Below are 24,806 nucleotides of genomic sequence, written 5' to 3'. Positions count from 1 at the left end.
TGAGCCACTCTTTTCTAATGTCGCTGTAGCTTCGAATGGTCCCTAAGTGAATTGTAAGGGACTAGCTGTATTTCCATGTTGTTTTAAGTTTCTGAGAACCAGCAGGACGAATGTAAGCTTGATCTACGTCTCTCCTCAATCACTGTAAAGAAAAAAATGTATTTTCATTTTCTACTGTGTTTCCCCGAAAATAAGACCCCGTCTTATATTTTTTGAACCCCGAAATAAGCACTTGGCCTTATTTTTGGGGAGGTCATATTATTTTAGGGCGCGTGGAGCAAGATGGGGCTCCTCTTGCCATCTTATCTGATTTCCAGCTCTGCGTTTAAATATTTTCGGGGAGGGCTTATTTTAGTGCATGCGCTCAAATGCCCAATTGGGCTTATTATCAGGGGATGTCTTATTTTTGGGTACTACACGGTACTACAGAATTGTGAATTTTGGGGAAAGTGTATTTTTGAGGTTTCATGGCTAATAGGACCACTTTTTGGGGGGAGTTTCATTCCTATTCCACTGCTGGAATGGCCTGGGAAGAGCCCAGACCTTAATCCAATTGAAAGTCTATGGAGCCAACTAAAGAAACTTTTTAGTCAGAAGAGACCCAGCAATAAAACCCAGTTAATAGAAGCCACCATTCAATCTTGGTTTCACATTAGAACAGCTGCAGAACTAAAAGGCTTGGTTCACTCCATGGGAAGACCTTGTAAGTCCATCATTCATGCTAAAGGTTACCCAACGAAGGATTAACTGACATGGTGATAATTTTTGTATATCTCATTTTTTTCTATGTGTTTCACTTTTCTTGTTTATACTGTAACTGCTACTCTAATAGCAAATCCTTCATAAAAGTTATTGCATTAAATTCTTACTAAATTATCTTTCCATTGATACATAATTTTATGATACTACTAAAAAAAAAAGTGGTGTTATTAGCTGGTTTTAGAAAATACACTTTTCCCAAAAGGTTTCCACAATTTTGGCCACTACTGTATATCATCTATATTGTCTATATCTGTCTGTCTGTCTGTGTATCTATTGTCTATGTCTGTCTGTCTGTCTCTATCTCTGTTTGTCTATCGTCTATTTTGTCTGTCTGTCTGTATCGTCTATTTGTGTCTTTCATCTGTCTATCTATTTGTACCTATATCATTCTATTTATCATCTATCTAATCTACCCCTAATTTTGTATTCTCCCCAACAATAGAATTTGGCAAAATGGACACTGGCAGAATTTTTTGGCCAAATAATAATTCACAAATTGAATTCTCTAGCCGGGTCCCTCCAAATCTGATGTCAGTATGCTGAATGTGATTAATTTCATTTCGGGTGCGAGTGTGTCACTCCTACTATGCAAATCCAGACCTTTTGATTAGTTATTTAGTCACTGTGTTTGTTATCCTCGAGTTAAACGTGTAATTGTCATTAACAGCCCTAAAGTTGAGACAATGCAACATTCCCTGGAATAGAGAGATAAACAAAATGCAGACGAGGTCCTTGGGCCAGCTTTGCTGCTATCAGCCTTCTCTTGATCAGCTTCTCCTGAACTTAACATTAAAATTAATCTTACAGTTCAAAACAGGACTTTACTTACCAATGAAAGTAGATGAATTTGGTAGCCATGTATTCTTATGAACACAGTGATTGTGAAAATCAGTCCAAAGTGTACTTGCTGTGTGATACCTTTTATTGAAATTAGCTGCACGCTGTTAAGTACTTTATGATACTACTAATACCTAAGATTTAGTCCGGTGTTATTTCGCACAGCACACTAAATTTCTTGCTTCAAGCCCCTTGAATGAGTTTGCCTCACATAATAATCCACAAGAAAAAAAAGAAGTTAATATTAATCAAGCTTAATTCTGTTTGCAGGTCTGAATTTAAAAATCAGATTTAGCAAAAACAAAAACGACCCTAATTTAAGGCCGGTATCTTTCATCTCCTTGAAGCCAAACTCCGGCAAGAAAAGCTCATTTGCCTCTAAATTATATTTTCTATATATTTAATTTAAAACCAGTTTAAAGCAGGGGGTGGGGGGAAGTAGTCAGTGTGTATCGGGGATAAGATTTCATCTTTACTTTCAGGTTTGGTTTAACTCCTGGTGATTTCAGTTTAATTCCTGGTGAGATACATTCAGGTAATTTTCTTGATTACAATATTAAAGTGGTTATTCACTGACTTCTCTCAGCCAAGCTGACCGAAACCAGCAATGTCTTATTTTTATGGAAATTCATGTCTGAAACCAGCAACGGCTTATATTTATGGAAATTTATGATTGAAACCAGCAACCTTTTCACTTTATGTAAATTCAGTAAGGTCTGAGGATTCACGGCTGAATAGTAACTAACCTGAGAGGCTCCAATATTTTTTTGTTTCTCGGTGTCAAAGTTACAGGAATTGTGTTGGATTGACGTTGCTAAACTAGGATACGTTCACCTTGATTTACGGCTGGTTGCTTAGCAAACGTTCAAAGTTACCGTGGACCAGGGGTGAAATGTAAAATTTGTTACTACCAGTTCTGTGGGTGTGGCTTGGTGGGGGGGGTAATGCTACTGGGTGGGTGTGGTCAACTTTTTTTTTTTTTACTTTTAAAACCATTTTTTCTACCACCTCTTCACTGAACAACTATGGCAGGAACGATCATTGGGGTGGGGCAGAATTCACTTAGCGGCTGTCTCGTTTAGTAACAGAAACCTTGGCCTCAGTTGTCATATGTCGAGGATTAACTGTACGGGACTGTATTTATTTATTTTTTTTGCTTTAATTTATATGCCGCCCTTCTCCAGAGACTCAGGGCGGCTTACAATGCGTTAAGCAATAGCCTTCATACTTTTGTATATTTATACAAGTCAGCTTATTGCCCCCACAATCCGGGTCCTCATTTTACCTACCTTAGAAAGGATGGAAGGCTGAGTCAACCTTGAGCCTGGTGAGATTTGAACTTGCAGTAATTGCAGGCAGCAGATGTTAATAACAGTGCTTTAGTCCACTGTACTACAGGCTCTTACAAGATGGAGCAGTGTTGACCATACTAGCACCTGCAGATTTCTAAGAAGAGATTGGACAATCATATTCTCGGGATGCTATAAGGCCGTGATGGCGAACCTATGACACGCGTGCCAGAGGTGGCACAGAAGCGCCCTCTCTGATGGCACGCGAGCCGTCGCCCCAGTTCAACTCTGCTGTGCATGCGCGGGCACCTCCCACAGGCCAGCTGCTCTTTGGATCTCTGCCATGCATGTGGGGGAGCACGCACATTGCATTTTGGGGGTTTGGGTGCACGCATCTTTGGGCACTGGTCCAGAAAAGGTTAGCCATCACTGCTATAAGGTCTCCTGCCTTGAGGTTGGGCTAGAAAACCTCCAAGGTCTCTTCCATCCCTCTATGAAAAACGTAAGCACCCACCTGGAGTCCTTCACAGGTATTTGGTGCAATCCTGATGGGGAGTTGAGATGCAACTCACCTGGACGGATTTGGTTCAAAGAAGCTGCAGGAGGACTCAGTGGGATCAAATCACAGCAGGCTTCAGGGGAGATGTGAAGAGTTCAGGGTTCTTTTATTAACCTGTGTGTAACAAATAATCATGTGTACATGGTATAAAAATGAACGTAGAGCAGAAGTACAAGTTACAACACATTGAAGGGAGGTCCACATTTCTTTGGGCAATGAGGTTTTGAGAACGTCACACTTGGAGACAGTAAGCTGTGGCTGTAAAAAGGTCCTCTCGTTCCACAAAACTCATACAAAGTACATTCAGATACTTAAAAAGTTGACTTGTGGAATCAAGGCATGTCCAGTGTCGGCCACGGTGGGTTGTTTCCTTCCAGGATCCTTGGAACGGAGATCCCTAAACTTCTTCTCACGCTGCAAGTTGCCTTCGGAAGGAATCGGGTTATGCTTTGCTCCTTTTGATTAAATGAACTCAGTTAAACGAAACGGGAGACATGCAATCTTCTGCCACCAACGGATGTGGGATACATGCAGGCCAGGAGCAAACGGTTTGACTTCTAAGCAGGTTCTGAGTTGAGGGGTGCCAAATTCTGGTGCTTGAAGTATTGAACCACTTGCTGAGGGAGTTCTGCCAACACGGCCTTGGCCAACGTTTCTTTGGGTGCCTGAAACAACAAGAAAGGCAGAGTCTCAAAAGGCTGGGCCGTATATCTGAGGAAGGAGACTTTGGGAGCCCTTTGGAGGGGAGGGAAGACAACATGAAACTCTGCCTCAACCATCACTCAATAGAGTTGGAAGGGACCTTGAAGGTCTTCTTGTCCAACCCTCTGCTCAAACAGGAGACCCTATACCAGTGTTTTTCAACCTTGGCAACTTGAAGATGAGTGGACTTCAACTCCCAGAATTCCCCAGCCAGCATAGCTGGCTGGGGAATTCTGGGAGTTGAAGTCCATTCATCTTCAAGTTGCCAAGGTTGAAAAACACTGCCATATACCATTTGAGACAAGTGGCTGTCCAGTCTCTTCTTAAAAGCCTCCAGTGATGGAGACCCACAACTTCTGAAGGCAACTTCCGTTCCACTGGTTAATTGTTCTCACTATGAGGAAGTTTCTCCTTAATTCCAGGTTACTTCTCCCCTTGATTAAGTTTCCAACCATTGTTCCTTGTTCTCAACCAGGTCTTCCTGGTTTTCAGTCGCATGATGCCCGCTGGCGACATTGAACTGAAGGCTTACAAGTTTTGTAACCTTGACTGGAAGATGCTTGGAGGCATCAACCCCCACGTGCATTGGCTCTCTTGATTTAGGAAGTGAGTTTGCACATGACAAATTTGACATACAGAATTCAACATGGAGAATAGCAGTGCCGGAAGGGACTTTTTGGTCGTCTTCTAGTCCAATCCTCTGTTCAAGCAGGAGGCCCCATGCCATTCAGGACAATTTCTTCCTAAAAAACCAGTGATGGAGCACCCACAACTTCTGAAGGCAAACCGTTCCACTGTTTAATTGTTCTCCATGTCAGGAAATTCTAGATTAGTTCTAAAGAGGATCTCTCTTTGATCATCTTCCATTCATTACTTCTTGTCCTCTGGTGCTTTGGAGAATAAATTGATGCCCTCTTCCCTATGACACCCTTCAAGTACTGGAAGACATGTCACCCCTAGTCCCTTCTCTTTCTTCTTGCCTTCTCTGGGTAAGAAGGAAGGTGCCTGTCTGATAAGCTGAAGAGACATTAGGAATACCTAGCTCAGGGGTGAAATCCAGCAGGTTCTGACAGGTTCTGGAGAACCGGTAGTGGAAATTTTGAGTAGTTCAGAGAACAAGCAAATACAACCTCTGGCTGGTCCCAGAGTGGGGAGGGAATGGAGATTTTGCAATATCCTTCCCCCAGGAGTGGGGTGGGAATGGAGATTTTGCAGTATCCTTCCCCTGCCACGCCCACCAAGCCACACCCACAGAACCGGTAGTAAAAAAAAAATTGGATTTCACCACTGACCTAGCTGTTCCTGTACTCTTGACATGGTTGGCCATAGGAGGAAATGGGCACCAAAGGCATTTCTTAGGTCTTTACACGGCAAACACCTGGCATAGAAGCACCTTTGGATACAAGTTTCCTTTTGGACTGTTTGATCAAAAGATCCCTGTTCACAGAGGAAAGGAAGATCCCTGCCCAGTTCCAGAACCTATCAACATAGGACAGTCTTCTCCAAGTTGGTTTCCTTCACAGGTTTGAATGGGAATTCTAGCAGTTGTAAACAGCAGCATACTTGGAAAGTACCATTTTTGGAAAAGCCTGGATGGTACTTTAGGTCAGGGGTCTCCAACCTTGGCATCTTTAAGACTTGTGGACTTCAACTCCCAGAGTTCCTCAGCCAGCAAAGCAAAAGCTCAGTCAGCAAAGCTGGCTGAGGAACTCTGGGAGTTGAAGTCCACAAGTCTTAAAGATGCCAAGGCTGGAGAGCGACCCCTGCTTTAGGTAACTCCAGAATTGGCGTTAGGAGGAAAGGGGATCTTGGTTCCCTCAGCGAGGTTGCTGTGTCTTTGCTGTTTATCATCTGCCAGCTCACTTAGGAGGCTCATCAGGAGTGTCCCTCCTAAAAAGACTGTTACTTGCCTGAAGGAAAACTTGAGAAATTTGATGCTGGAGGATTCCCTAAAACAAATAATGTGTGGAATAATGTGTAGAATAAAAACCAATGAGGGCACAGCTGTGGTTCCATCTTAAAGATGGTAATTCTACAGACTCATCTCTTTAGCTATTGACCCTTTCCTTCCTTCCTTCCTTCCTTCCTTCCTTCCTTCCTTCCTTTCCTCCCTCCCTTTCTTCTTTTCCCTCCTTTTTCCCTTCTTCCCTCCCTTTCCTTCCTCCCTCCCTTTTTCCCTCCCTTTCTTTTCTTCCCTTCCTTCTTCCCTTCCTTTCTTCCCTCCCTTTCCTTCTTTCCTCCCTCCCTCCCTTTTCCCCCTCCCTCCTTCCTTCCTCCCTCTCTTTTTTCCCCTCCCTTTCTTCTTTTCCTCCCTTCCTTCTTTCCTTCCTTCCTTCCCTCCCTCCCTCCCTCCCCCCTTCCTTCCTCCCTCCTTTTCTTCTTTTCCTTCCTCCCTTCCTCCCATCTTCTAATGCAAACATGAAATTCTCCTGCACTTACATTGCGGAATTCACGGAATGGCACAAACTGGACAATATCCCGCACAGCCTCCTCGCCCGTGTACGACCGGAGCATGCGATTGTCTGCATCCAGAAACTCCATGGCAGCAAAGTCGGCGTTCCCAACCCCGATGATGATGATGGACATGGGCAGCCTGGAAGCCTGTACGACAGCGTGCCGCGTCTCATCCATGTCGCTGATGACACCATCGGTGATGATCAGCAGGATGAAATATTGCTGGGGAGAAGGAAAGCAGAGACGAAAATCAGATCCCCCCCCCACCCAGGAGGAGATGACCAGTACATTTCTATGAGACTCCAAACTTGGCCACTTTAAGACCTGTGAACTTAAGACAACCGTGTGTCCATGGAGATTCTCAATCATCCAGGTCATGGTTGTCCCAAAGGTGCTTTTCTCAAAAGGCAACTGGACTTCCTCTGTTTTTCCTTGAGGACGTTTCGCTTCTCATCCAAGAAGCTTCTTCACCATCTGACTGGATGGTGGAGAATGGAAGGACTCGTGATATCAGAAGTCACCAGGAGAGCAAAGATCATCAAACATGATCAAAACTCCTTTCTCGAGAGGCAGGACCTGGCTCGGGATTGGCGAGGGGACGTCTATTCCCACACAGAGCATTTTAGACGCTTCCTTAATTATCGTCGTCGTCATTGGATTGACGCACCCTGGAATTTTAATCTGATTAAGGATTCTTCTCTTCTTCGGTGAGGCCTGCAGAATGCTCTGCTCCTCCCTTCAAAAGGATATCACAGGGAGCAGAAGGAGAGGGGGATTGCACAAGTGAAGGAGCCCAAATGAAATGTGAATTAAATTGGGTCCTGATTAGATCCATCTCCCCCCACTGTGCAGGTAATTACAGGGCTGCAACTTTTGCAGAAGGCTTATTTTAACAGGCCATGTGAATCCGAACGAGGATCTCTAAAAGGAGAATAGAGACGGTTGTGGAACAGCCGAGGCAGAATTTTGTCCTACGCTGCGTTTGCTCAAGGCGAAATGAAGTCGGCTTCACAGGACACTGGAGTTCAAGCTTATGGGTACGCACGCAGACAAATCGGAGCTATAAGCCACCTTTAAACCAGAGTTTGCGGTTTCTGGTTTGGAAATCTAGAGATGCAATGAACGGCAGCATTAACTCACGTTTGGACGGCAGTTCTGGGGTTTCCTTACCTTCTTTGGTGAAGGCAAATGGGTTGCATGTAGAAGAAAACGGTTGATTTGCATTATACCATTTACAACATCAGGAAGGTCTTTGTTAACAACAACTAATAGGACACACACGCACACACACGCACACACATTTCAGAGTGGCAACACACGAAATGCAAAGCATGCTTTGGGCTGGACGTGCAAAAGTTTTAAGCTGGGAGAATGGAGGCTTCTGACTTGCTTCAACGGCTCCTCCTAGGCCAGTGTTTCTCAACCTTGGAAGCTTGAAGATGGGTGGACTTCAACTCCCAGAATCCCCCAGCCAGCTGCTGGCTGGGGGATTCTGGGAGTTGAAGTCCACCCATCTTCAAGCTTCCAAGGTTGAGAAACACTGGCCTAGGCGCTTGCTTGAAACTCTGGCTAGCTAAAAAGAGCTGGGTTGTTTTTATTTTTCCTAAGCATTCAAAGCAGAATCCAAGTCAAGGTGCTCTCTGCACTCAAACTAGGAAACATCATCAGTGCTAGGAGGAGGGCTGGGGCAGTGGTGAAATCTATTTTTTTTAATTACCAGTTCTTTGGGCGTGGCTTGGTGGGCGTGGTGTGGCTTGGTGGGCATGGCAGGAGAAGGATACTGCAAAATCTCCATTCCCTCCCCACTCTAAGGAAGGATATTGCAAAATTCCCATTCCCTCTTCATTCCTGGGGGAAGGATGTTGCAAAATCCACATTCCCTCCCCACTCCTGGGGAAAGGATGTTGCAAAATCCCCATTCCCTCCCCACTCCTGGGGAAAGGATGTTGCAAAATCCACATTCCCTCCCCACTCCTGGGGGAAGGATATTGCAAAATCCCCATTTCCACCCCACTCCTGGGGCCAGCCAGAGGTTGTATTTGCTGGTTCTCAAAATTTCCGCTACCGGTTCTCCAGAACCTGTCAGAACCTGCTGGATTTCACCCCTGGGCTGGGGATCTCTGAGCTCGTTCATTTTCTTGAAGTTGTTTCATTACCCAAACTAGGTAACATCTTCAGTGCTAATACTTCACATCCTTCTAGCACTGATGATGTTATACCTACGTTGGGTAATAAAACGTCTGGAAGAAAATGAACAAGCTCGGAGAGCATCAAGGACCCCTCAATTCAACCCTGAGCTACAAAATATTCTCCTTTATTAGAATCCAAGTCAGGAAGGTGAAAGAGCGTGATAGACCCTTCCGGCACTGGAAGACTCGATAAGAGAACTTACGCTGGCAGATTCCTGCTGGGTTGCTTGGGCCGCGAACCGAGCCACGTGGTTAATGATGGGGGAGAAGTTGGTTGGTCCGTAAAAGCGAATGTGAGGCAGGCAACTGGAGTAGGCCTGGACGATGCCTTCCACACCTTGGGAAGATGGAGAAGAGAAAGGCAGGATGAAGGAGGCCACTTTCCATGGCACTCCTACGAGGCAAACTCCATCCCGATTTGATACAGCTAGTCCTCGATTTACAACTTAGCCACTGTTAGAAGTTCTAACAAACCCCCATGGGGGTACTTACCCAGTACTGAACTTCTGATGTCCCAGGATGGATTACATTTTACAATGTTTTTGCTCATAACTGGCATTACACTTCCAGTTTTCGGCAAATCGGGCACATAGCAAACAAGATGCTAAGGACGATGGCAGTTGATTTACCACTACGACGTTCACTTAATAATGGCCACAAGATAAAAGAAAAGTTGCAAACTCAGATGGCCCATTATATGACCATCGCAAATTACGACCATAATGGGGCAGGCTCCGTTGCAGTCGTAAATCAAGGACCATCTGTAATCCTGTGCTCCTCAAGTAAAGGTAAAGTTTCCCCTGTCCAGTCGTGTCCAACTTAGTGCTCATCTCCGCTTCCTAGACAAGGGAGCCCCAGCGTTGTCTGAACACATTTCCATGGTCATGTGGCTAATATGGCTATACACCAAGGCACATGGAACGCTGTTAGCAATAGCATTTAGACTTATATACTGCTTCACAGTGCTTTACAGCCTTCTCTAAGCCGTTTACAGAGTCAGCACATTGCCCCCCAACAATTTGGGTCCTCGTTTTACCCACCTCGGAAGGTTGGAAAGCTGAGTCAACCTTGAGCCGGTCAGAATCGAACTACTAAATTGCAGACAGCCAGCAGAAGTAGCCTGCAGTACTGCATTCTAACCGCCGCGCCACCACGGTTCTTATCTTACCACTGAAGTAGTACCTATTTATCTACTTGCATTTGCATGCTTTGAATCTGTTAAAATGGAAAGAGCTGGGGCAAGTAATGGGAGCTCAATCCATCGCACAGCGCTCGGGTCTCGAACCTGGGCTGTCAGCTGACAAACTCAGCATCTTTAACCGCTGAGCCATTGTGGGACCTCCCCCCCTTTGCTCCCTCTGACTTTGCCTAAAATATCTTGTTTCCTTGCCTTTTGTTTTCCTCTTTTATTCCGCCAGAGGCTGAGAGGATTCGTACATCAATACATATCATAATTTCATCTGATTGACAGGCCCAGGATATTGCATCAACCCAGATATTAGGGTTCGAAGTCCTTGGTTGCTGAAATCAGCCAACCTTGTTGCATTCAATGGGCTACAGTTCAACCCAATCATTGTCTCCGATACTGTTGGAGCTTAGGTGAAAAAGGCTCACAGATCTTCTTTTAAAAACTCTTTTTTCCCCCCAGTTAATTTGTATTCTCCCCCCACCCCCCGGTAAGGCTTTTGAAGAATCTGGTGGCCTCTTGTTTTTATTCCTTTTAATTTTTGTCGTAGAGGCCACAATATATGGCTATTCCACCCCACCTCCCTTTGATGTTTACCACTGTCCTGTGACATTTATGTCAAAGCTTGCCTTGGGGTCAGGAAAAGATGAAGTATCATCCTGCAATTTTGATGGTGATTTAGTTTGATTTATCAAGGAAACTTCATTTAGTGGTCTAAAGGGCATTCTTTTGCCGGTTGCCCTGGAAGATCACTCAGAAAATGTATAAGTTATATATAAATATAATTTATATTCAGCCCTGTTCGTTACCATAATACATAAAATACATTTCTTTGAATTGTTTATTTATTCATGTCGAGTGTTTAAGATGTTAGACTAAAACCCGGGAGACAGTGAGTTCTAGCCCCGCCTTAGTCATGAAAACCAGCTAGGTGACTCTGGCCAATCACCAGGAGATAGTGAGTTCTAGTCCCACCATAGCCACAAAAGCCATCTGGTTGATTTTGGGCCAGTCACCAGGAGACTGTGAGTTCTAGTCCTACCGTAGCCATGAAAGTTGGCTTGGTGACTTTGGGCCACTCACCAGGAGGCCGTGAAGTCTAGTCCTGCTTTAAGCACAAAAGCAGACTGGATGACTTTGGGCCAGTCATTGTCTCTTAAGATGAACCCACCTCGCAAGGTTGTTGTAGGGAAAACAGAGATTTCAAGGGCTTGCTTTCACGTCCCTGTAGATGCACTTACCAAGGCAAAAAGGGTTGGTGGGATTAAAATTAATGGCAAATTCATGAGAAACCTGGGGGGAAAAAAGGAAAGGAAAAAAAATGATTAAATTTTGGCTTTTTAATAAGCCTGAAGCATCTCTGACATCAAAGCTTTAGGGACAAGCCTTGGGATACTGTTCACACGATAGTGTTAAGCCTCAGGCACAGTTAACAAACCATCGTAGTTGCTAAGCCAAAAGAAACTAAGCTATGGCTTACCATAAACTCAAGTCACATGACCCCACGACATTGCAGTGGTCATAAATACATCCCAGTTGCCAAGTGCTCAAATTTTGATCACGTGACCATGGGAGAATGCTGCAATGGTCATAAATGCGAGGACTGGTTGTAAGCCACTTTTTCGGTGCTATTCTAACTTCGAACAGACACTAAATGAATGGCGGTAAGTCGAGGACTACCTACCTAAAGAAATTTGATAACTTCACTCCTTATAAAGGTTGTAAACAAATATCTCTTCTACCGATAACCCATCCCTTATGCACATCCATAAATCACCAGCTGTTCGGCAGAAAGCCCATAAACGGTTTCCAGAGAAACCTATCTTATCTATCTTCAATTTTATGGGAAGTAAACCCGGGCATTTTTTTTCCCCCAGGCAGAACCGCTTTTCCTTCTCTTTCCGAAACAGCTGGAATCTCGAGATGTTCTTTGACATTTGCAGCACGACTCCTATGTCGGCCAGCCGTCTTCTTCTCCTCTCGGCTCTATGAAAGTATTTGTGCAGCACCATAGCAACAGGAGCATCAGTAGAACAAAGCCGGATCTATTTATCCCTTATCTTTCCATTTATATCTGACTTTGGGTTTTATTACAGAATACAGAATAATGGACTTGGAAGGGACCTTGGGAGATCTTCTAGTCCAACCCTCTGTCCAAGCAGGAGACCCTATGCCTTCTTTTCTTAAAAGCCTCCAGTGATGGAGCACCCACAACTTCTGGTGACAAAGCTGTTCCACTGGTTAATTATCCTCATCATTAGGAAATTTCTCCTTAGTTCCAGGTTGCTTCTCTTCTTGATTAGTTTCTATCCGTTGCTTCTTGTCCTGCCCTCAGGTGCTTTGGAGAAAAGCTTGACTCCCTCTTCTCTGTGGCAGCCCCTCAAATATTGGAACTCTGCTATCATGTCCCGTCCCCCCCCCCCGCCTTTTCTTTAGCTGTATCTTTCTTTTGCTGCTTTCCTCTGTCCTGCCAAATCTGGACTCCTGCTGTTGTGTTGATAGATGGAGTCCAGAGGCCTTTACATGGACTATGGAAAGACCATGAGAGGACCTCTCATGGACTATGAATGTTAACATGCTTGTGAAGAAGGCACAGAAGAGGCTGTACTTCCTGAGAATTCTCAGGAAGATAAATCTATCTCAGCATCTACTTCTGTCCTACTATCGCAGCACCATTGAGAGTGTCTTGACATACGGCATTCTTGCATGGCATGGGAGCAGCTCTGTAGCGGACAAAAAGGCTCTACAGAGAATCATTAAAACTGCCCAGAATATCATCGGGCTCCAGCTACCAGCCCTGGACGACATCTTCGAATCTCGCTGTTTGAGGAAGTTGCATAACATTCTCAGAGACTCTTCCCAGCCTGCTTACAATCTTTTTAGACTGTTGCCTTCTGGCAGAAGATACAGAACAATTAAAACTCGGACCACACATTTTCTGAATAGTTTTTATCCCAGAGCTATCATTGCACTCAACAATGAACTGAAGGGCCACCATCGGTGAGCTGTTGAACAGCATTACTTGGTCTGTTGTGTGGATGTTTGGATGGTTTAGAGGTGGGGAATTTGTGGTGGGTGGGAATGTGTTTGGGGATTGTTATGTGTGTTGGACCTGGTCTTTGGGTGTTGAGTGAATTTCGTTGTATGGGTATACTGTGTATACACGTACAATGACAATAAAGTTATTATTATTACCTTGTTTCCCTGAAAATAAGACCTCCCCTGATAATAAGCCCAATTGGGCTTTTGAGAGCATGCGCTAAAATAAGCCTCCCCCTGAAAATAAGCCCTCCCCAAAAATATTTAAATGCAGAGCTGGAAATCAGGTAAGACAGCAAGAGGAGCCCCATCTTGCTCCACGCCCCCCAAAATAATAAGACCTCCCAGAAAATAAGGCCAAGCGCTTATTTCGGGGTTCAAAAAAATATAAGTCAGGGTCTTATTTTCGGGTATTATTATTTACATAACTTATTGCCAACGTTCTGTTGAGTTGAAAAGGAAAATAAAAAAGACTACAAAGAGCCAAGTTAATAGCCTGCCTGTGCTTTGAAAGGGTGTTAAACAAATTTTTATTTTTTAATTTGTTATTCCTCCAGCAGGTTGTAAAGCAAAAAGTTCAAAGCAAGGAGCAAACATCTGATAATAGAATATCTGCCTCGTTTATTGTTCATTTAGAGTCCAACAATACACTAGAATTAGGCCAGCAGGAGGGCTCTTCTATCAGAAGAGTGAAACTTTTAAATTTCCCTCTAGTTCTTTGATTCTATTTCGGCATTCGGCACCTCCAGCTGAATTTTTAAATGCTGCATTTCCTGACATTTGTCCTTCTTCCCAGCACCGATTAATCAGATAGCAAAACGTCTCTTAGAAGTTTTGCTTGATCATTTGGATTTAAAGATTGAAAGCAGCCGCCTCAGTAAATAGACAGAAGCTTTCTTCTCCACAGGGCAAGAAAAACGGACTTCAGATTATCCTTCCGACGTATCTGGGCAGAAAGATTTCCTATCTTAAACCTTCAGAAACAAAAGAGCCCCACCACTGCCCGTATGCCATTCCTTCCGCTTCGCTTTAAATTCTATTAAAATGCCAGGGGCCACAAAGTGGTCACCTTCAAAAACCAAGCCAAGTTGCAAGAGGAAAAAGAAGGGTCAAATACCGATAAATGCTCCAGGACGGGATGAGTCATTCCTTCAGAAGAACATCACAAGCTTAAGTCTCAGAACACAGAATAATAGGGTTGCAGAATACAGAATAGCAGAGTTGGAAGGGACCTTGGAGGTCTTCTAGTCAGGGGTGAAAGGCTCCCGGTTCGGACCGGCTCAGGCGAGTAGGTAGCGATGGCGGTGGGCAGTTCGGAGAACCAGTAGCAAAAATCCCTGGTCCCGCCCCCCCATGCCCAGCTGAGCCTTTTTTTTCTTTTAAATGCCTCTGATGAGCCAAGCTCTGACGATCCCAGCTGAGTTGCCTGATCGTCAGAGGGTTTTTAAAAAACCCTCTGCCGATCAGGCAACTCAGCTGGGATCGTCAGAACCATCTCTCTGAGTTCTGAAGCAGCATCCCGTTGGTTCAGAAACTTTCACTGAAACTTTCACCCCACCTAGAGATAGTCATGCAGTCATTGTGAAACACTCTAAAGCCAATAATCCCAATTTACCTTCCAGTCTGGTGGGAGCTGGGCCCCAAATCCCAAGGCAGGAAACATTTTGTCTCTGCAAAAGAATCAACAGAAGAAACATGAGAGGCCCCGAGAGGAAATGTCCTTTGCCAATGCTGGCTTCTCCCATCTTTAACATCTCAAAGCTTCGGTAAAAATGGAATAAGTTGAAATACATTGTTAATAATTAAAAAGATAAGGGGAATTTTGAGAAATATATTTAATAAATGGAAGAAAAGTTGGGGTTGCCTGGACACCATAATGGAAAATAGTAAACTGAAAATGAATACAGCAATAAAGAGAGACAAAAGAAGGAGTAGAGGGATGGAAGGAAGGGAAGATGAGAGGAAGAAAGGGATGGGAAATAAGAGTAGGAGAGAGGACTAGTTAGAAAGAGAGGAGGAGGGGGAGAAAGAAAGGGGAAGTAGAGAAGGAGTAGGAGAGGAGGGAAGAAGAAAGTAGGAAGGAAAGAAGGGAGGGAGATGGAAGAGATTGAGAAGAAAGATTGCTGTACAACAAAAAAGATGAAATGGAAGAAAGGCAACCCCGAACATGTGTAAATTCACTAGGATAAAGAATGAATTATTAAAAAATAAAAGAGAATAAATATGAGTAAAAATAGAGAAATTAGAATTTGAGGGCGAACGAAGATGTTGTTTATACAAATAAGCCTAGAAATATTAAGGTATGATCAAAAAAATGGAAAAAGAAGATTTTGGCAAAAATTGTAACTAAGTAAAATGTATTTGAATAGGATAAATTGTATAAAATATGATATGCCCAAAACTCTGTTCATAAAATATGTGGGTGAATGTGGGGGAAAAAAATTAATGAAACTTGATAAAAAAAAAAAAAAGAAAAAGACATCTCAAAACTTAAGTGCTCCCTATTTGGAGCAGGTGTGCAAAAATCCCTCCTCTCAATTGTGATAAGCAACCACGGAGGGAGTTCTGTTTTCAAACCACTTCTGAAAACCACACAAAACGGCCCAATTGAGTACCACTTACGTGTCGTAGTCTTGGATGATTTGCCCGACTGCCCAGATGGCTGACAGATATTCGTTGGTCCCCATGGGGTTAATGTAGTGCAAAGATGTCGGATCCCGAGGATTTCCGTTGGATGCCGTGAAGTCAATTCCAACCTGCATGGAAAAGTGGCAAAAAGACCTCGTTTTATTCCTGAAGTTGCTCTGGGGGGGGGGGGAAGGAGAGGCTGGCTGAGAGATTCAGCTTTGCTCGAGGGTGGGCTGAAGGTGGACTAAAACAGGAGTCCCCAACCTTTCGGACCTCAGGGACCACTAAATTCATAATTTTAAATCCCGCAGACCACTAATATGATCTGCCTAATGTCTGGCTGGGTGGCCGTGGCTAGGTGGGCGTGTGGCTGGGTGGGCGTGGCCAACTCAATGTCACTCACGTCGAGGAGCGCCTCACCAGCCTCTACTCGCCCCTCCCTTCCCAGCCACTCCTTGCCTGTCTGCCTGGGCTCCTTACGGCCCCAACAGGAAGCAGTTGTTGGAGCTAAGCAGCCACCGTGAGAAAGAGTTGGCAAAACAGCTGGCTCAGTTCAAATTGGATCTGACCGAGGAGGAGGCTCAGCAGGAGCACCTCACTGAGGACTAGGAGCATAGGCTTTCCAAGCAGAGGGAAGACCTGCGGGAGTGCAAGGCCAGGTACCGGCGCCTGGAGGCTCAGCGGGCTGAGATGGTCAGCCAGTTCCAGGCCATGATGCAGTCCCACTGGAATGAAGCTCTCCGGCTCTTCGCCACCAGCGGTGTGTCCCTCCAGCCTTCGCCCAAAGTCCCACACCAGGAGGCTGAAGCAGACCCCAAGTCGGAATTTCTGCCTCCCTCCGACCCACACAAGAAGACCCCAAAGGGGGAGACTCTCTGCAGCAACACAAACGTTCACTGCACGTATCCTTCTCAGGGGCTGTAGTTTGAGGGCCCCTCATTTAGTGCAATATAAAAAAGTGCAAATATTTTTTCTGCAGACCACCCAAATTTTCTTGCAGACCACCAGTGGTCCACAGACCAACAGTTGGTGACCACTGGACTAGAAGGCCTCCGAGGCCCCTTCCAACTTTGTTATTCTGTATTCTGTAAAAGGAGAAACAGCACTTTCTTCTCCTTTGACCAGAAAGTCTCATCTGCTGAATTCGATGTAGAAAGCAAGCTTTTGGATATTTTTACATCATAGCAGATGGCTTCCGTTTCCTGACTTTATCTGCGCCTGGAAGCTAATTAGGATCAGGACTGGTTAGCATTTGAATGGGAGTCCCAAAGGTGCTTTTTTTTTCAAGAGGCAAACTGGACTTTCTGGCTTTTCTTTGAAGACGTTTTGCTTCTCATCCAAGAAGCTTCCTCAGCTCTGACTGGATGGTGGAGCGGAAGAAGCTTCTTGGATGAGAAGCGAAACGTCTTCAAAGGAAAAACCAGAAAGTCCAGTTTGCCTCTTGAAAAAATGCACCTTGGGGACAACCATGACCTGAGTGACTGAGAATCTCCATAGACAGTTGAATGGGAAGTCACCAGGAAGGGCCAGAGCTGCAGGTTAGACAGGTAAGTTTAGAAGCATCCTGTAAAAAAAGAAAAAAAAATCATGCTACCGAAGCCAAGGAATCTACAAAGAAATTGAGTGTTCCTTGAAGGAGGTTTTATTTATTTATTTATTGGTTCGATTTATATGCCGCCCTTCTCCGGAGACTCAGGGCGGCTTACAATGCATTAAGCAATAGCCTTCATCCTTTTGTATATACCTGCTTAGTAGGGCTTTCGCCCCCCCCCCCATCGGTGTTCTTTTTTTATACAAAGTCAGCTTATTGCCCCCACAATCCGGGTCCTCATTTTACCTACCTTAGAAAGGATGGAAGGCTGAGTCAACCTTGAGCCTGGTGAGATTCGAACTTGCAGTAATTGCAGGCAGCTGGTGCTACTTAACAGCACTTAAGTCTGCTGCGCCACCAAGGCTCTTTTACATGAAATCCTTGAGTTATGACCGTAATTGGGATCGGAACTTCCATCGCTAAGCGATGCAGTCATTAAGTGAGCCATGCCCAATTTATGCTATGGTTGTTAAGCGAATCACACAGTCATTAGGCAAATCTAGCTGCCTCCATTGATTTTGTTTGTCCAAAGCCCCTCGGAAAGATCATAAATGGTGAACATGAGATCCCGGGATACTGCAACCATTGTATCTACCGGTACATGTCAGTTGCCAAGGGCCCAAATTTTGATGCTGTGAATGCGGGTGTGCTCTGACAATTGTCAAGTATGAGGACCAGTGATATTTCCCTTTTAAAGAGCCGTTGTAACTTCGAATGGCCGCTAAATGAGTCATCGTAAATTGAGGACTATCTGTTTGCAAATGTGACAGGAAAGCTTGTCAGGAATTGAAAGCGACACAGGAGAAATCAGGAAGAGGGTATCTCACAGCGATCCCTTCATCCTCTGAATCAGGGGTCTCCAACTTTGTGTTCTGCCCCAGCTACGGACCCCAAAGAACGCAGCACACACGAAGTCTGTACAAATCTTAGTTTACTAAATTAAATCATTCTTTTTCAAAACAAAGGCTATTAATTAACTTTCTTAACAGCCTACAAGAATCCAAAGAATAAATAATCGTAATCTTACTATGGTTGGCAGAAAGCCCAGAAGCAATTTGCAGAGAACTAAGATCAAGACGCGAAGGAGAATGAACTTAAGTTGTTCGCTGCAAATTGCTTCAGTCGGCGTTCCTCCTTAAATAGGCTAAGGGAGTGGCCAATTAGCCCCAAGCCTTACTCTCGAGGAGACCTCCTCCTGAGGAGCCACTCCTGCCTTTTGGCAGCTCTGCGCACCCGTGCATCGAGAAGAGGCTCCTCCTCTTCTTCCTCTTCACTTATGGGAGCTTCTGAAGGCCCTGGCTGAATCCCTGCCTCTGGCACCACATCTTCTCCAGCCTCCTCATTGTCCGACTTGAGCACCAGCTGCACAGGCTACTGGCGAATCACCACACCAGCCTCCTCACTGTCAGAATCAGCTACTAGCTGCACAGGCCGCGTACGGGCCACAACACTTTAGCAACTTTAAGACTTGTGGACTTCAACTTCCAGAGTTGAACTCTGGAAGTTGAAATCCACAAGTCTTAAAGTTGCCAAGGTTGGAGACTCCTGCTCTAAATTGCTGCTCACCCTGAACTAAACCAATTTCTTAAGACCTTCCATCCCCACTATAGTTAAGCTCAAACTAAGGATGTCCATCATGGCTGGCTGAGGAATTCTGGGAGTTGATGTCCATGAGTCTTAAAGTTGCCAAAGTTGGACACCCCTATTCCAAAACTTCCCCAAATAATCTAACCTAGAAATAAATTTCCTAAGAATGAGAACAATTAACCAGTGGAACGACTTGCCTCCAGAAATTGTGGGTGCTTCATCATTGGAGGTTTTTAAGAAGAGACTGGACAGCCATTTATCTGGAATGATACATGTCTCCTGCTTGAGCAGAGGATCAGACTAGAAGACCTCCAAAGTCCCTTCCACCTCTGTTATTCTGTATTCTTCTCCGATTTCAGATTTAGAGAGATGCCAAGGTCCTGATTTCGTCATTTCATCTGCCCTGAAATGGTGTCGTTATGCAACAGTTCACGCTGCACAGAGAACGCATTTGTGCCCGTTCCCGTTTCTATGGCAATACTTCCTCCCTTTTCCTGTGTGTCTCCTTAAGTCAACACCACAAATCAAAACTGAAGCCCCACATTTGCACACAGCGCTTCAAAACTCCTGCAGGCTGCACCTTGGAAAGATTAGTTTGGCACAAGGGCTTGGAAGGCCAAAATCCATAGCTTTCCCGGGATACCAAGCCAGCTGCCGGTGGGAAAAAAGAGTAAAATGCTGTATTGCACACAGAAGATTTGAAGAGAATTGAGCTGGAAGGGACCTTGGAGGTCTTCTAGTCCAACCCCGTACTCAAGCAGGAGACCCTACACCATTTTATACAAATGGCTGTCTGGTCTCTTCTTAGAAGCCTCCAGAGGTGGGTTTCAGCAGGTTCTGACCAGTTCTGGAGAACCGGTAGCGGAAATTTTGAGTAGTTCGGAGAACCAGCAGTAAAAATTCTGACTGGCCCCGCCCCCATCTATTCCCTGCCTCCCAAGTCCCAGTTGATCCGGAGGAAATAGGGATTTTGCAGTATCCTTCCCCTGGATTGGGGTGGGAATGGGGATTTTGCAGTAGCCTTCCCCTGCCACGCCCACCAAGCCACACCCACTGAACCGGTAGTAAAAATTCTGACTGGCCCCGCCCCCATCTATTCTCTGCCTCCTAAGTCCCAGCTGATTGGGAGGAAATGGAGATTTTGCAGTATCCTTCCCCTGGATTGGGGTGGGAATGGGGATTTTGCAGTAGCCTTCCCCTGCCATGCCCACCAAGCCACACCCACAGAACCGGTAGTAAAAATTCTGACTGGCCCCGCCCCCATCTATTCTCTGCCTCCCAAGTCCCAGTTGATCCGGAGGAAATGGGGATTTTGCAGTATCCTTCCCCTGGATTGGGGTGGGAATGGGGATTTTGCAGTAGCCTTCCCCTGCCATGCCCACCAAGCCACACCCACAGAACCGGTAGTAAAAATTCTGACTGGCCCCGCCCCCATCTATTCTCTGCCTCCCAAGTCCCAGTTGATCCAGAGGAAATGGAGATTTTGCAGTATCCTTCCCCTGGATTGGGGTGGGAATGGGGATTTTGCAGTAGCCTTCCCCTGCCACGCCCACCAAGCCACACCCACTGAACCGGTAGTAAAAATTCTGACTGGCCCCGCCCCCATCTATTCTCTGCCTCCCAAGTCCCAGTTGATTGGGAGGAAATGGAGATTTTGCAGTATCCTTCCCCTGGATTGGGGTGGGAATGGGGATTTTGCAGTAGCCTTCCCCTGCCACGCCCACCAAGCCACACCCACAGAACCGGTAGTAAAAATTCTGACTGGCCCCGCCCCCATCTATTCTCTGCCTCCCAAGTCCCAGTTGATCCAGAGGAAATGGAGATTTTGCAGTATCCTTCCCCTGGATTGGGGTGGGAATGGGGATTTTGCAGTAGCCTTCCCCTGCCATGCCCACCAAGCCACACCCACAGAACCGGTAGTAAAAATTCTGACTGGCCCCGCCCCCATCTATTCTCTGCCTCCCAAGTCCCAGTTGATCCGGAGGAAATGGGGATTTTGCAGTATCCTTCCCCTGGATTGGGGTGGGAATGGGGATTTTGCAGTAGCCTTCCCCTGCCATGCCCACCAAGCCACACCCACAGAACCGGTAGTAAAAATTCTGACTGGCCCCGCCCCCATCTATTCTCTGCCTCCCAAGTCCCAGTTGATCCAGAGGAAATGGAGATTTTGCAGTATCCTTCCCCTGGATTGGGGTGGGAATGGGGATTTTGCAGTAGCCTTCCCCTGCCACGCCCACCAAGCCACACCCACTGAACCGGTAGTAAAAATTCTGACTGGCCCCGCCCCCATCTATTCTCTGCCTCCTAAGTCCCAGCTGATTGGGAGGAAATGGAGATTTTGCAGTATCCTTCCCCTGGATTGGGGTGGGAATGGGGATTTTGCAGTAGCCTTCCCCTGCCATGCCCACCAAGCCACACCCACAGAACCGGTAGTAAAAATTCTGACTGGCCCCGCCCCCATCTATTCTCTGCCTCCCAAGTCCCAGTTGATCCGGAGGAAATGGGGATTTTGCAGTATCCTTCCCCTGGATTGGGGTGGGAATGGGGATTTTGCAGTAGCCTTCCCCTGCCACGCCCACCAAGCCACACCCACTGAACCAGTAGTAAAAATTCTGACTGGCCCCGCCCCCATCTATTCTCTGCCTCCCAAGTCCCAGTTGATCCGGAGGAAATGGAGATTTTGCAGTATCCTTCCCCTGGATTGGGGTGGGAATGGGGATTTTGCAGTAGCCTTCCCCTGCCACGCCCACCAAGCCACACCCACTGAACCGGTAGTAAAAATTCTGACTGGCCCCGCCCCCATCTATTCTCTGCCTCCTAAGTCCCAGCTGATTGGGAGGAAATGGAGATTTTGCAGTATCCTTCCCCTGGATTGGGGTGGGAATGGGGATTTTGCAGTAGCCTTCCCCTGCCACGCCCACCAAGCCACGCCCACAGAACCCACCACTGTGAAGCACCCACAACTTCTGAAGGCAACTGGTTGATTGTTCTCACTCTCCTTGATTATGAATGAATGAATAGAATAGAGCTGGCAGGAACCCTGGAGGTCTTCTAGTCCAGCCCCCTGCTCAAGCAGAGGGACCTATATACTATTTCAGATAAGTGGCTGTCTACTTTCTTCTTAAAAACCTCCAGTGATGATTAGTTTCCATCCATTGTTTGGAGGCTGGTGCTTTGGAAAATAAACTGATCCCCCTCTTCTTTGTGGCACCCTCTGAAATACTGGAAGACTGCTATCATGCTGTCCCTCATTCTTATTTTCTTTAGACTAGTCAAACCCAAATCCTGCAGCTGTTCTTCATATGTTTTAGTCTCCAGGACTCTGATCATCTTAGTTGCTCTTCTCTGCACTTTTTCCAAAGTCTCAACATCTGTTTTGTAATGTGGTGACCAAAACTGGATGCAATATTCCAGGTGAGGCCTTACTAAGGCTTTGTAAAGGTAAAGTTAAAGGCTCCCCTCACACATATGTGCTAGTTGTTCCTAATTCTAGAGGGTGGTGCTCATCTCCGTTTCAAAGCCGAAGAGCCAGCGCTGTCTGAAGACGTCTCCGTGGTCATGTGGCCGCCATGACTAAACGCCAAAGGTGCACGGAACGCTGTTATCTTCTCACTAAAGGTGGTTCCTATTTTTCTTCTTGCATTTTTTACGTTCTTTCGAACTGCTAGGGTGGCAGAAGCTGGGACAAGGAACAGGAGCTCACCCCGTTACGAGGCGCTAGGGATTCGAACCGCTGAACTGCCAACCTTTTGATTGCCAAGCTCAGCATCTTAGCCACTGAGCCACCACACCCCTTTGTAAGGCTTTGTAAAGCGGTATTAATACTTCATGTGATTTTGATATTATGCCTTTGTTTATTCAACCAAGGATTGTATTGGCTTTTCCGGCTGGTGCCACACACCGCTGGCTCATATTGACAAGCTTTCCAGGGGAAAGAGCTTTGAAGTTTTAATTCCAAATGTTATTAAAATTAGGGCAAGATCAGGCTAGTGGATCCTCCATGAAGCATCTGAAATTCTTTACATAATACCGATTGTGTTTTCCTATTTTCTTTAGTCCAAAAAAGCCAACACTGAACATACCAATGTTGAATAACAATGAGCCGCGGTGTTGCAGTGGCTAGAGTGCAGTACTGTAGGCGACTTCTGCTGCCTGCCGGCTGCCTGCAGTTTGGCAGTTCAAATCTCATCAGCCTCAAGGTTGACTCAGCCTTCCGTCCTTCCGAGGTGGGTAAAATGAGGACCCAGATTGTTGGGGGCAAGAGGCTGACTCTGTAAACCACTTAGAGAGGGCTGCAAAGCACTATGAAGTGGTATATATTCTAAGGCAGTGATGGCTAACCTTTTTGCCATCGCGTGCCAAAAGCGGGGGAGCATAGGGGGGTTGCATGTGTGTGTGCCCACACCCATAATTCTATGTGCCCGGCCCCGCGCATGTGTGCATGACCCACCCCGCGCTTCCCTCGTTTTTGGCATGTGATGGCACAGCAGGCCTGTTTTTCACCCTCCCCAGGCTCCAGAGCCTTTCTAGGAGCCTGGGGAGGGTGAAAATGGCCTTCCCCACCCCCCTGAAGGCCCTCCGGAGACTGGAAATGGCCTGTTTGCTGACTTCCGGTGGGCCCAGAAGGCCCGAAAATCAGCTGGCTGGTGCATGCATGTGTGCCAGAGCTGAGCTCGCATGCCCACCAATATGGCTCCGTGTGCCACCTGTGGCATGCGTGCCATAGGTTCGCCATCACAGGTCTAAGGGCTATTGCTTCCTTCCTTCCTTCCTTCCTTCCTTCCTCCCTCCCTCCCTCCCTCCCTCCCTCTCTCCTATAGTGGTGCTGTGTTTAGAATGCAGCATTGCAGGCAAACTGTGCCCACTGAAGGAGCTCGATCCTGACCTGCTGAAGGTTGACTCAGTTTCCCATCCTTCCAAGGTGGGTAAAATGAGGACCCAGATTGTTGGAGGAAATAGACTGACTCCGTAAACTGCTTAGAGAGGGCTGCAAAGCACAGTGAAGTAGTATAATAAGTGGTAGTACTAAGTGGGAAGGAAGGAAGGAAGGAAGGAAGGAAGGAAGGAAGGAAGGAAGGAAGGAAGGAAGGAAGGAAGGAAGGAAGGAAGGAAGGAAGGGCTGTAGTGGCGCAGTAATTAGAATGCAGTATTGCAGGCTGACTCTGCCCACTGCCAGGAGTTCAATCCTGACCAGCTCAAAGTTGACTCATCCTTCCATCCTTCCGAGATGGGTAAAATGAGGACGCAGATTGTTAGGGGCAAGAGGCTGAATTGTGTAAACCGCTTACAGAGGGCTGTAAAGCACTGTGAAGCGATATATAAGACTGCTATTGCTATTGCTATACCTGGTCGTCCTTGATTTACAATCATTTATTTAGCAACCATTCAAAGGTACAATGGCATTGGAAAAAGATGGTGTCATTGAATCATTCATTTGTTCATTCGTTCATTAGCCATTTCTGGAGACAATTCCTGGCAGAGGATGGTTGTTTTTGTTGTTGTTTTTGATAACATCAGCAATTGCTTTGAAACTATAAAAGGCAAAGGGCTGAAGGGAGGAAGGCTTCTGGCTCAAGCCAGGGAGGTGCATCTTACAGCTGCAGCTTTGGAGATAACCCCTCAAGTCCATTTGGAAGCTCCAGGAAGCTTCTGCAAAACCCAGCAGTATCGAAATCAGCAAGAAACACATGGATGCTGCAATGTAAGGATGAAAGGCCATGTTTCCCTCAAGTCAAACCTGACTCTTGATGACCCTAATGATATGTGAGAAAAAACCTCGGGGGGACGGAGCAAAGCAATGCTGCCTAGGGAAGAGAAAGATAAGAGGCAGCATAACCCAGAGCAGGGGTCTCCAACCGTCGTTAATATTTAATTAACAAATTAATTAATTAACCTTTGTTAATACAATTAACAATTAACCTTTGTTAATACAATTAAACTTTGTTAATACAACCTCAGCCTTCCGTCCTTCCGAGGTGGGTAA

The 24,806-nt window shown here is 45.9% G+C and overlaps 1 protein-coding gene across 4 annotated transcripts in view; it reads right to left on the bottom strand.

Annotated features, from left to right (window-relative positions):
* Positions 1–3,534: 3,534 nt before the first annotated feature.
* CPNE2 (copine 2) overlaps positions 3,535–24,806 on the bottom strand; it is a 160,621-nt gene continuing 139,349 nt past the window's right edge. For 3 of the 4 annotated variants that reach the window (XM_060681547.2, XM_087877006.1, XM_087877005.1), the window contains exons 11-16: positions 15,640–15,773; positions 14,633–14,687; positions 11,220–11,271; positions 8,996–9,129; positions 6,589–6,825; positions 3,535–4,112 (exon numbers count right to left, since the gene is read on the bottom strand). In XM_060681547.2, the coding sequence (XP_060537530.2) occupies positions 4,005–4,112; positions 6,589–6,825; positions 8,996–9,129; positions 11,220–11,271; positions 14,633–14,687; positions 15,640–15,773 (720 nt within the window). In that variant the 3' untranslated portion in view covers positions 3,535–4,004. Of the gene's footprint in view, positions 4,113–6,588; positions 6,826–7,592; positions 7,774–8,995; positions 9,130–11,219; positions 11,272–14,632; positions 14,688–15,639; positions 15,774–24,806 lie in introns of those variants that run through there. The other variant, XM_087877007.1, reaches the window with a different exon arrangement.

This window comes from Pantherophis guttatus, chromosome 11 (assembly GCF_059756535.1).
Source record: "Pantherophis guttatus breed Tessera chromosome 11, ASM5975653v1, whole genome shotgun sequence".
Classification (NCBI taxonomy): Eukaryota; Metazoa; Chordata; class Lepidosauria; order Squamata; family Colubridae; genus Pantherophis; species Pantherophis guttatus.
Note: the sequence above shows the minus strand (reverse complement) of the source record. Positions and strands in the feature narration are given on the sequence as shown.